At 42.2% G+C, this 12,665-nt stretch overlaps 1 protein-coding gene across 7 annotated transcripts in view; it reads right to left on the bottom strand.

Moving 5' to 3' along the window:
• The window catches only part of CASK (calcium/calmodulin dependent serine protein kinase), a 353,223-nt gene that overhangs the window by 217,064 nt on the left and 123,494 nt on the right, over positions 1 to 12,665 (bottom strand). For all 7 annotated transcript variants that reach the window (XM_025204952.1, XM_014520563.2, XM_025204959.1 and 4 more), the window contains exon 3: positions 4,395 to 4,500. In XM_025204952.1, the coding sequence (XP_025060737.1) occupies positions 4,395 to 4,500 (106 nt within the window). The remainder of the gene's footprint in view (positions 1 to 4,394; positions 4,501 to 12,665) is intronic.

The raw sequence follows: 12,665 nt of genomic DNA, 5'->3' as shown, positions 1-12,665 counted from the left end.
CTCTGCCCTCACTGGCTGCAGCAGCAGCGATTGGGGCCTCTGGGGGCTCATGGCAGAGCCCCCCCACACAGCATGGCGCAGTGGAGATGAGGCCCTGATTGCTGCTGCTGCAGCCAGTGAGTGCGGGGCTTTTTCTTTTTTTAAGTTCTGGGAGGCTGGGGCTGGGCAGGGGGATGAGGCCGGGCACGGCAGCCCCGGGGGGTTTTTCCTCCACTCCAGGGAGAGGTAGGTACAGCTGGAGAAGCCATGGGAGAACCTGCAGCCACCCAGCTGTGCCTGCTTCTCCTTGGCTGATCCGAATCAGCACCAAAACAGTGTCGAAACTCTGAAACAGATTCAGCTGAATTGAAATGGAACAGCGATCTGAAACAAATCACTGTCTCTCCGAAATGGCCAAATCTGAAACGGAAACGAAACATAGCCATTTTGCACAGCCCTACTGTTAATACAATCCAGTATACTGTTGGCCCCTTTTCTGCAACAAGAGCACACTGTTGGCTCATATTCAGTTTATGTTAACACCCCAGATCCTTTGCAGTACTGCAGCCTACACAGTCATTCACCAGTCTGTATTTGTACATGCAATTATTTTGTCCCAAGTGCAGGACTTTGTACTTGTCCTGGATGAGTTTCATCTGGTTGACTGTAAACCATTTTTCTAGTTTATACAAGTCATTCTGGATTGCTGCTATACCCTCCAGAGCATGTACATCTCCATTCAACTTGGTGTGATCTGTAAATTTGTTGTATGTGCTCTCAGTCCCATCATCTTAATCATCAGTGAAGATGGCAAACAATATCAAACCCAGAACAATACCAGACCCTGGAGAACCCTGCTTGATACTTCCTCTTAACTAGACACTGAGGACTATTACTATAAATTACTCCTCCTCCCAATTTGCCAGGAACAGAAATTGAAATCTAGAGCCTGTAGCTCCCCCAGAGCCTTTTTTAAGGGCTAGAACTACACTGGCAACCCTTCAGTCCTCTAGCACCAAGGCTGTTTTTCACAATAGGCTGCATATTATAGTAGTTCCATAATTTCAGATTTGAACTCCTTCACAGAATCACAGAAAATTAGGATTGGAAGGAACCTCAGGGGATCATCTAGCCCAAGCCCCTGCTTAAAGCAGAGCCACCCCCAACTAGATCATCCCAGCCAAGGCTTTGTTTATCCGGGTCTTAAAAACCTCCAAGGAATGAGATTCCACCACCTGTCTGGGCAGCCTGCCCCAGTGTTTTACTACCATACTAGTGAAAAAGCTTTTCCAAATATCCAACCTAAGCCTCCCTTGCTGCAACTTGAGACCATTGTTCCTGGTTCTGTCATCTGCCACTACTGAAAACAGTTTTAGACCTTTCCTCTTTGGATCCACCTTTCAGGCAGTTGAAGTTTGCTATTACATCCCCCCTCAATCTTATCTTCTCCAAACTAAATAAAGCTAGTTCCCTCAGCTTCTCTGCAGAAGTCATGTGCCCCAGCCTCCTAAACATTTTCTTTCTCTCTGCTGGACTCTCTCCAATTTGTTTACATTCTTTCTTTAGTGGGGGACCCCAAACTGGACACTGGACTCTAGATGCAGCCTCACCAGTGCTGAATAGAGAGGAAGAATCACTTCCCTCAATCTGCTGACAATGCTCCTACTAATGCAGCCCAATTTGCCATTAGCCTTCCTAGCAATAAGGGCACACTGTTGGCTCATTTTCAGCTTCACTGTAATCCCAAGGTCCTTTTCTGTACATCAGCTGCTTAGCCAGTCGGTCCCCAGCCTGTACCAGTGCAAGGGACTGTTCCGTCCTAAGTGCAGGACTTTGCACTATTGAACCTCATGAGATTTCTTTTGGTCCAATCCTCTAATTTGTCAAGGTTTCTCTGAATCCCAGCCCTACCCTCCAGAGTATCTACTGCTCCCCTGCAGCTTAGTTTCATTTGCAAATCTGCTGAGGTTGCAACTCCATCACATCTTCCAGGTCATTGGTGAAGATATTGAACAAAATCAGCCCCAAGACTGACCCCAGGGACACTCTACTTGTTACCAGCTGCGAACTAGACATTGAGCCATTATTACCTTCTGAGCCCGACAATCCAGCCAGTTTTCTATCCACCTAACCCATACTTCCTTAGCTTGCTTGCAAGAATGTTGTGGGAGACTGTATCAAAAACCTTGCTGAAGTCAAGGATCCACTGTTCTCCCAGAATCTACAGAGCCAGTCACCTCAACATAGAAGGCAATCAGGCATGACTTGCCCTTGCTGACTGTCCCTAATCACCTTCTCCTCTTCTAAGTGATTAGAAATGGAAGCATCCATTTTTTTGGGTCCACTTTCCCTTCTTTGTTAAATACACTTGCTTTGTGTAACTTTAAGAAAAATGGAGACAGGTGAGTAAAAAGGTTTTTAAATTGCTAAGAAGTTTTTTGTCTACTCTTCCGTACGTCAATAATAGCTAAACTGATTTCATACTTCCAAAATAGTTCTTCCCACCACCTTTTTTTTTTTTCTTCAAACAAACATATGAAGAGGTAGAAATAAACTGCTCCAGTAAAGTTCTGAGTTTTTTATTTATTTATTCCAGCAGTACAAAAATGAAACAATGCTCAGGAATTATTTGAAGAACTTAGAAAAGAACATTACATCATAAGTTAGGAGTAGTAACTCAAACTAAAGTCAGAAGGTCATTTCTATACATTTTTCATGTTACCCTTTTGTTCTTATCCCTTAATGACCCAAACATATATTCCACCCATTAAACTGATGCAACTCTTGTCTCCACTATACAACCCTATCAAATATCAAACCCAACACTGAAAAGTATTTCTGCTTTTTTCTAGAATAAGGAAATAAGTACTTCTTTCCATGTCCTAGAATAAGGAACTTTAAAAAATATTATTATATTTTTGTTTTGTAATCACAATTCCTTCCTTTATCTCCCCTTTACAGAAATGCTTCTGTATACAAATTAAATACTTTTGTACCACTCCCATCCCTGAATAACATTCTTCTAACCAGCAGGTGGAGGTAGAAATGCATTAAAGATTTAAGTTTAATTTTTGGTGTCCTTTTCATTCTATCCTGGACATTTCAATTTTGAAAACATTTTTCAGCACAAAGAAATACTACTTAAAAAGGCCATTAACTTGTTTTGTAAATTAAGATAGGAAAGGAAAACATTGTTAATGTGACTTTGTTCTCATATCAACATGAACAATGGCTATCATTTTGATAAGAAACGACCAACATTTCATAAATACAAGAAACTGAAAGGAATTTTCACCACTGACTCTAGCTTCTTGCTATCATAGGCATCCTATCACATAACCTCATTAATGAGTGCCTAAAGTTAGGTTCCAAAATTCTTAAGACACCTTAAAAATCAGACCACGCTTTTAAAGGGGTTGAATTATTTCAATTCTCAAGTCAATAGGAGCCAAAGCTACCCCCCACCCTTTATTTTGGACTGATTTAGCTACCATCAGAACCTCAAGGACAGACTACTGCGATATGCTCTTAAAAGGGCCTGACTTCAGTGAATGTCTACAGCTGGTGCAGAACATGGTAGCCCACTTTATCCTGGGGGGAGGGAAGGAAGGTGAGGAATTTGTCAGAAGCACGTAACCTAGTGCTCCAGAATCTGAACTGGCTCTCAGTAGTTTTCTGTATAGAATTCAAGGTACTGGTTTTGACCTATAAGGCCCTCAACAATTTGGTCTCTACATACCTAAGGGACCACACCTTCTACTTTATGCCCCATTGGGATGCCAAGAACAATGTCCTACTTTAGTGCATCGAGTCTGCTTGGCAAAAACAAGTAGGGGGTCATTGCCAAGCACTTGTTGACAATGCTTGGAACTCTCTCTTCCCCTTAAAGCCTGTCAGAGTCCAAGCCTGGGCATCTCTTTGAAACACTAAGTTCTTGCTCTTTGGGCAAGCATTTAGGGTGACATAATAATCAAAAACAAAGAAACAAAAACAATCCTTAAAAAATAGGCTACTTCTATACACATCAAAAAACCAGATTAAGGAGACAATACTTAGAAACCTAGCTTTGAAAAAATGTTGGCCAATTGCTGTTTTCAGCTGTAATTAAAAAAATCCATCTGTGAAGTAAATTTAGGTCAATTTGTGTCTAATTATATAAATGTAATGATTTCCATACCTCTTAGGAAAGAAATTAACAAAATGAAATTTTCAGTGAATTTTCAATGCAACCTATTTTAAGTATAAGTTAAGTATTTAAAAAGTACTCTTTGATATTTGAGAACATTATCAATTTAATCTACAACTAAAATTAGCCTAAATTCAAAATGAGATTAATTTAGTCTGATTCCATGTTTAACATGTCATTATTTAACAAATAGTAATAAATAGTGATGAAATGAAAAAGGAAAACTTACAACTCGAAAACCATGTAAAGCATTCCATCTGAACTGTATGTTTCCAATAATTCAACAATATGGGGATGTTTCAGCATGTGACAAATACTGGCTTCCCTCTTCAGATCTGTAAAAAGATGATAGAATACTGTATTAGCCGTCTTGAAAATGCAATAGATTAGTTGGACACATCCAGTTTACAGTAAGTGGGGAAAGGGAGAGGGAGACAGAGAGAGAATGAATAACATTGTGTGGGAAGGTGCAGACATCTTTGACATTATTTCCCAAACAGACTAACTTCTAAAATAAAATTGAGATGATGACAAACTATTTTACACTGGAATTTAAGAGCATGGCTTCCTAGGAAATGCAAATTTCTTTTTAAACAAATTCAAAGGCAGAAAATCATAACTGTGAGTGGAAAAGAAAAATTAATACATTATATAAACTTCTTTTTCTAAAATACAAAGTTATGGAATTCCATGCAGCCCATATAATTGATCTTTATGCACTGAGATCGTGTTAAATCTCACTGGAAAGTAGTCTTTTAATACAAAAGACAGCAATTACTCTCCCCCTGCTAGAGCAATAATCATTTTAAAAACCATTAAAGAGTAGGCATATTATGGCGATTACATTCTTAAAAATTGGGTTAATAGGTGGATGGGGGAAAAAGAATCAAAGATACTAATGATCAGTATATATCAAGCGCTCACCAATGTAATAAAAATGTCGCCAATTTGAACTATAATACTTCAATTTGGATACCCTCTTTTTTCAATATTTCTATAAAATCAGAACAAAAATCATGATTAAACTAAAAAAATCTTTAGCAATACAGAATATTCAAATTAAATTACTGTCTTCTTTCTAGATAATCTTAAAAATAATCCCATGCAGCACACTTTTAAAATTTTTCTTCCCTTTATTATCAGCGTGCTTTTTCACTGCATTACTGCTAGGCTCCATGAAAAGGCCTCTTCCCTTTCCAATACATCAGTTCAAATTCTAGAAGAGTAAAACTTGTCATCAATATTTTATCTTTACTGGATATTTTGGCCTGTCGTTAAAAGGAAAAATGTCAGTCAATAACTTCAGGTATTAAGTTTTAGGATGTGGACACAAAACACATTTACTTTTGCGTAGAATGACCCACAACCTTACAACCCATAGTCTTATATCACTATAAGTTGCTCAACTCCAATGCAAGATTACCCTGCAGAAAATGAGAAGTAGCCAAACACCAGCGTAAACAGTGATGATTTACTGGTCCTAGGTCTGTTTCCAGTGTGCTCCCTAGACCATTATTTGCTCAATGTAGACGCAGGCTTCCCTGCCACCTAGTGGCCAGGTACTATAATACTGCCTACTTGGGAAACCTAGCTTAGGAAAGTCAGCTATCATTTGCTCCTTCCTACAGAGTAAAATCTGGGGCAAATTACTTCATATTAAGTGTGTTATGTGTCTGCACCCTTAAGCTTTCATTTCTCTTTGCTACAGAACCATTGATCTAGAATTACCTATATGCAGCTTCTTTATTGGAGAAGATAAATTATAATGCTTTCGTGGCTTGGGGTCTTTTGCCATGTGTTACTGGGAGGAAGCAAAGCATCTAAAATGTGCTAAACCACCCAGAAAGAAAAACAATGCTACTGTTATATATATCAGGTCACATTTGTGATATGAATCAGCAGCAGTTAGGTATCAGAGGAAGTGGTACGAATATGTAGTTAATATTCATTTTATTTTTGTGCCTTTTGAAGCACTTTATTAAAAACAACAACACATTTTCATACTCTTATTTTACTTCTCTAAATGACTAAGAACCATAAAATCCAATGAAACTTCAGTTCAAGATATATATTTCTGACCAAAGCATACTTAACTAATTTCTCAATTAATATAATCAACATAATACTTTATATTTGGAGTACAGAGTACCTTTCCCAAAACCTTACGAACTTAAACTGAAGAACTGGTTTTCGCTGTTAAAAATAATAAATTCTCTGATTTAAAACCCCAAGATCCGTGAGTAAAATGAAATACTACTATATATATGTAAGTATCAATTGAACACAATGTTTTATTGGTATATTTACAGTCACAAAGCAATTTGGAAGTTTACCAGTGCCTCAATAACTATAATAAAATTAATTCTAAATACCTATACATTTTTACATTTTATCTTGGGTTTTTTATGGAAAAAAATCAGAGTGCTCCCTGCCTCCTTCACTCACTAGGATGTGGGTCCAGCTGCGGCTGTCCCCTGACACTGCTTTGTGGTGCTGAGCAGCCTGGACATGCCAGTGCCCTGCCCATGCCATTGCCCCCCACTCCCATGCCACAGCCTCCTTGGCCCTGCTGTTACTCCTCACTCCCCACTCACAGTCCCCCTCTCCCTCCAGCCCTGCCAGAGGGGGCCCCCAGTTGCCAAGGCTACAGGGCCAGGGACCTAGGTCTGCAGTCCTCTGCACCCCCGCAGCAGCACCCAAGCCCTGGCTTCTGCCTGTGGAAAGAAGCAGAAGCTGGGGAAGAGTGGAGCACGGAGCCCAGCTCCCTCTTCCCAACAGGCAGCACATCTAGAGTGAAGCCCATGGGGGCAGGTGGATGCAGGCTGCCTACTGTGGGTTCGAGGCTCCCTGCCCTGATCCTACTTCCCCCAACCCGGGCCTCTGAAGCCCAGGGGGCAAGATCCAGAGTGGCAGGGCAGAGTGGGGCTTGGCAGGGAGGCTTGTACCACTGCTGGGAGCTCCATGCTGCTATGGCGACGTGCCCTCTGCCCACTTGGCTGCAGCAAGGGGCACAACTCCATGCCACTGCTTCTGCTGCTGTTGGGTGGTCAGGGGGAGCTTTGCTATGGCTAAACTGTGGCATGAGTGGCATAGGCAGCCTGCATGTGTGGCATGCAGCAAATTGGGGAGGAGACAGGCAGAACAGTGGAAGATGGGGGGGAGCAGAAAGCAGACTCGATTAGCCAGGGAACACAGAGTGCATCGCCTTGTGCCCCTGACTGTGTAGTCATTACCGTGCAGTCATTTAGTACTTGCTTTAGTACTAAATGACTGCGCAGTAACAGCCATTACAGTGCAGTCCTGGTGGCCCACGGGTTGGCACTGTAACGTCGACATCACAGTTTGTGCCTGCCAATGCTATGTCATCTTAATGACGAGCTACGTAACTGTAGCTCATCGCTATGGTTGTGTAGCGTCTCGTGTAGATGCACCCACAGGGCAGGAAGCAGGAAGCTGAGCAGCAGACTGGATCAACCACATCATCACTGGACCGAATAACATGGATTATAATTTTTTTTTTAATTTTGTGTTTTAGGCCAAATCACCTACCAATTATATCAACTGAACAGAGCTCAGTGGTTCAGGAATGTGTGGCGCTACAACCAGCAAGTATCCTACATCCCAGACTCTTCAGCCTGGGGCTTCAGATACTCCCAAGTCCACAGTAGGTATCCTACATGCAAGACCCAAGCCTGAAGATTGTGGAGTTCAGATGCTCCCTAGTCTCACTTGCCCCTAGCCAAAAGGCCAAAGGAGCAAGCAAGGGGAAAATCCTGAGAGCACTCCCCCACTGTCACCATAAATTGTGTAGCCAAGATTCTCATGTTTGGAGGCATTTCATAAAATCATAGAAAGTTAGGGTTGGAAGGGACCTCAAGGTGGTCATTTCGTCCAACCCTCTGCTCAAAGCAGGACCATCCCCAACTAGATCATCCCAGCCAAAACTTTGTCTAGCCGGGTTTTGAAAACCTCCAGGGATGGAGCTTCTACCACCACCACCTCTCTGGGTAACCTGTTCCAGTGTTTTACTGGAAATTCTTCCTAATATCTAACCTAAACTTCCCTTGCTGCAACTTGAGACCTTCACTCCTTGTTCTGTCATCGCCCACCACTGAGAACAGTCTAGCTCCATCATCTTTTGAACCCTGCTTCAGGTAGTTGAAGGCTGCTTTTAAGTCCCCTCTAGGTCTCCTCTTCTTTACACTGAAATTTGTAGACTCTTGAAGGACTCAGCCTGCCTGCAGTGCAAAGGACAGGCCTTCACCCTCTAACTACACCAAGCCATTCAAGGCCGAGAAGAAGGGCATCTGCCCTGCCAGGTAAGTAAAACTGCCTAGGCAGAAAATCACGTCATAGTATCATCTCTCCTGGTTCATTCACTTGTAATTCTACCCATGTTATATATGCCATCATCTGCTCACAGTGTCCATCTGCTGTCTACACCAGACAGAGAGGGCAATTCCTACATCATACAATAAACAAGCACTGATGTGACATCAGCTGCAGAAAGACACGGAGGCCTGGGGCAGTACACTAACTTCCCTGGACATTCCACCTGTGGGTGGCTCTTCTCAGGCAGCAAACCTTTAAAAACTGATTTAAATTAGAAACTGCAGAAAAAGAAATCATCCACAGACTCTATTGTGTTAAGTACAATTTAAAGAGGGACTATAGATTTATCCTATTGCCAGGATTAGCTTTTGTAACTCCTTTGTTTCTGTGGGTTTATTGCATGCATGCTTGCCTCCCTATCTCTCGTCTATCCCCCCTTACTGTTTTTATATTCAAATTTCTCTCCTCCTTATACACAGCAACCTTTCACAACATCTGATTAAGTTAGCTTCAGTCTAGGAAAGCTTTGGAAGGTCCATAAAATGCAAATCTACCCTGCCTTCTATTTGACTTCAGGCTAACACAGCTAACTACATTTCAGATGAAGGTGATCACAGTGGCACTTAGGGAGGGCATGGGACTAACATGTGCCATGCCTGCCAAAAAGGTTAGTCCCTAACTATCTGCTAAATCAGGTGTCAAACTCACAGAGCCAGTCCAGTCTGGCCTGAAGGCACATGCCAGTAGGCCGGGCCAGCTCTGTGCCGCTCTGGGGCTCTGCTTGCCATAGCCATGAGCATCCTAAGGGGCCTGCCAGCAGCAAGGACTGTGCACCATGGGGGGGGGGGGGGGGGGATAGGCGGGGGAAATGGGGTGGAGGCCCCACACCCACCCACAAACCCCCCCTGCAGGCAGGCGCTCCCCTCCCCACTCACCAGCTGTCCAGTCGTGCACCACTGCACTCGGTGTCTCCACATGGGGCTCCCAGCTGGAGTGCTAAGAGCCCCATGGAGATGGAAGCACAGAGCCCGCCGGAGTTAAATTATGCAATATTATGTGATTATGCACTGTCATATGTTTTATGCACAAAAATCACACTGGTGCATAATTCTGTAATTCCCCGGGGTGTATATAGCAAACACTTCCTAAACAATATCTCAGATGCTAAGAGCAGCTAATAATTGGACAGGTCATTAGAGTCAAGTGAAGGTTTTTTAATTTTTATAAGGATTGGGCAGATTACCATATTTTTCAAGGAGCCTGGCAAATCAACTCCATTGACAGAAACTATGATGACTTGCAAAATCTGTCTATTCACAATTTAAGAATTCTGGTTAATTTTATGAAATCATATTGATAAATGCCTCATTGCATATTGTATCAAACACAATGAAAAGATCTTTGCCCTGGTTCATGACTCTGTCTGGAATGAGCTACAGGACAAAAAAAAAGCTGTTAACCGGTCTCTAGCTGACCATACATATGTTAAAAGATGGTGTTGTAGTTAGAAAACCAGTTCAACCAAATTTATCTTCACAGAAAGGAGAAATGGATGTTCTCCAAACTAAAGAACAAAGAAACAGAAGTAACAGGGTAGGGGTTTAAAAGACCAAAAGAGCCTGGGGTAAACTGATGGAAGAAAGGGGTACACCTTTACAAAAGAATGGTCTCATTTATTTATCGAGCTGCTAAGGAAGAGTGAAGCTGGTTGCAGGAAACAGACAGACATCCCATAACTTGGGCCACAGAACACAAAGATCCATGTCACCATGAGATTTGGTGAATCCTAGAAATAGTCAAAAGCAGTGGGGCTTAATTGGCCCATGGGCTGAATCTGGCCCATAGGGTTGTGTCGCATGAAGTTGGCCCATCAAGCTCCCCAGGGGTCTGAAAATTTAGGGCCTGGAAATTTGTCAGAGGAAGAACAGTGGCAACATTAACTGCCGCAGCTTCAAGAGAGAGGAGGACAGGGATAGAGCAGAGATATTACATTATTTTTTCAATTGCTTCTATTCTGTTTTTATCATCTATTTCTTATGCTTTCCAAACTAAAAAAAATAATTTTATTAAATGCCTTTACAAAATGTAAGTTAATTTTTCCACTGTCATGCGTTTCTGAAGAAAAAAGAAAATTGTACCTGGACTGTCTACAAGCCTGGAGCACTGGTAAATGAAGTACAAAAAAAGTTATTGGGTGTCAGAACTGATCCAGGTGGTCTACAGCAGCTGGACTGTGAAGTCCCATTTCTACGAACAGGTAAGAGACAGCCTGGGCAAAGAACATGTGCCGGGGAGGGAGAAGGAGAGCGACAGAGAGCGCGCGCGCATGCACGCAAGCACACACACATGCTAGACTCTTCCCACACCAAAGGAAGTTTAAGAACACGTAAGCCCAGTGTAAAAGGACTCGAACAGAGCAACTAGGTGAGTGTCCAAGCAGAAGTTTTAACATAGCCAAGACAGAGATATTAAAACTGTATTTACTTACATACCACACACACCTTTCCCCAAATAATTAGCTCTCTAAAATTGGGGTCTCTCTCTTAAGCAGATAAGCTGATTTCTGCATCAAACAGAAGCATGGAGATACTCTCATGGCTGCCAAGGACTGTGTTTCTCTCCTACCAGCATGCAAGAGGGGTGAAATCCACTCTTCAGAGTGGGAACTAGAGTTTTAACCCTCTCATAGCTGCTGTCAAATTGGCAGTCATTTTTGTCTGTACAGCCAATTTAGCAACAGCTAAACTCTAGGGGTTAAAACTCTAGCTTTTACCTGAGCAGCCAGGGGAGGGTGAATGAGCTGAAGGGTAGTCTTTGCCCCTGCTCCATAAGATGGGCTTTCAGCCATGACAGCCATGAAGAGATCTCTTTTCTGCATTCTCAAAACAAGGTGCATGTCTTATTTGTGGCGGGGGAGAAGGGATGCAAAATACACTATTATTGTACACGCCAATTACCATAATTTTTAGACACTGAACTTAACTTTCAACTGCTGCAAGATTTAATTTCCTTTATTCAATTTACTCTCAAATCTTACATATAGCTATCTTATTTTTCAGTATGTGAAATGAGTGACATGAGCCCATTCTCTCCACCTTTGGTATTTACTAACTGATGGCAATAATGGGAGATAACGAGAGGAGGTAGAATGCACTGTGTCCTAAAATTTCTCTTGTAGTGAAGTGAAATTTGTATTCTAAAGCAGAATTAAGAAACAAATGGTAGAAGTCATATCAAAGCAAACCTAATACATGACTACTTTCAGTCATCGTGGAAAGGAATTTAATACCAACATTTACTGAAGTCTTTGGTAAGAATTCAACAAGTCAGTTTGCTTGGAAAACTTTGGTCCTAAGCAGCTGGAGAAACCTGTATTTAAGGCTGTGTTAAAACCAGCTTTCAATTCTCAGAGTCCCAACAGTCTCCTGTTAAATACACTGGCATGGGCAAACTTCCTTAAAGAAAAGGTAAGTCCAAAGTTAAGACAGGGAACCTCATCAGGTTTAAAAGCCTTGTGGCAAGTTAAACAACCCATTTCAGAAGTGGTCTCCCAAATTAAAGCAGATGTGCCCATTAAAAACAACTGTTCTACTAAAGAGTGAAAAATATAGATCAGTGATGGTATTTGTTGATTCAAAAATATAAAGCATTCAACTTCAACGAAATTTTTAATGAAGAGGAGAGCTATTTCAGGCAGAGGTATTGCCTCTACCCAAATGTAATGATGGAACTAAAATCTGTAAGTTACTTCTAGGGTGACCAGGATAGATTTGTTGGGAAGACAGATATAGAAATAGATATAGATATAAATACAACTAGATGCATCTTCTGAAAAGAACATGTCAGTACACTATAGCAGAGGTGGGGATCGGCACCGATACAAAGAAAACTGACTATATTAGAAATTGGTTCTTTTTGCCTGATGTGGTAGATAATGTGGCTGATAAATGCCCCATACATGCATGCAGTTGCAGCATGCACGGGGCCAGGAGTGCAGCCCAGCAGCTTGCAGCCCAGCATCTGGCTGGTAAGTCTGGTGTGGGGGAAGGAATGTGGGGGAGGGAAGGGGGGGCAGATGGACGCCCCCATGATGAGAAAGGGAGTGGGGCTGGGGGCGCTGCCCAGACGGGGCAGGGGAGAGCCATGGCTTGTCTGCCCGGGGGGTGGG

This window comes from Alligator sinensis, unplaced genomic scaffold (assembly GCF_000455745.1).
Source record: "Alligator sinensis unplaced genomic scaffold, ASM45574v1 scaffold243_1, whole genome shotgun sequence".
Lineage (NCBI taxonomy): Eukaryota > Metazoa > Chordata > Crocodylia > Alligatoridae > Alligator > Alligator sinensis.
The sequence above is the reverse complement of the archived record's forward strand: the minus strand, read 5'-3'. Positions and strand labels throughout refer to the sequence as shown.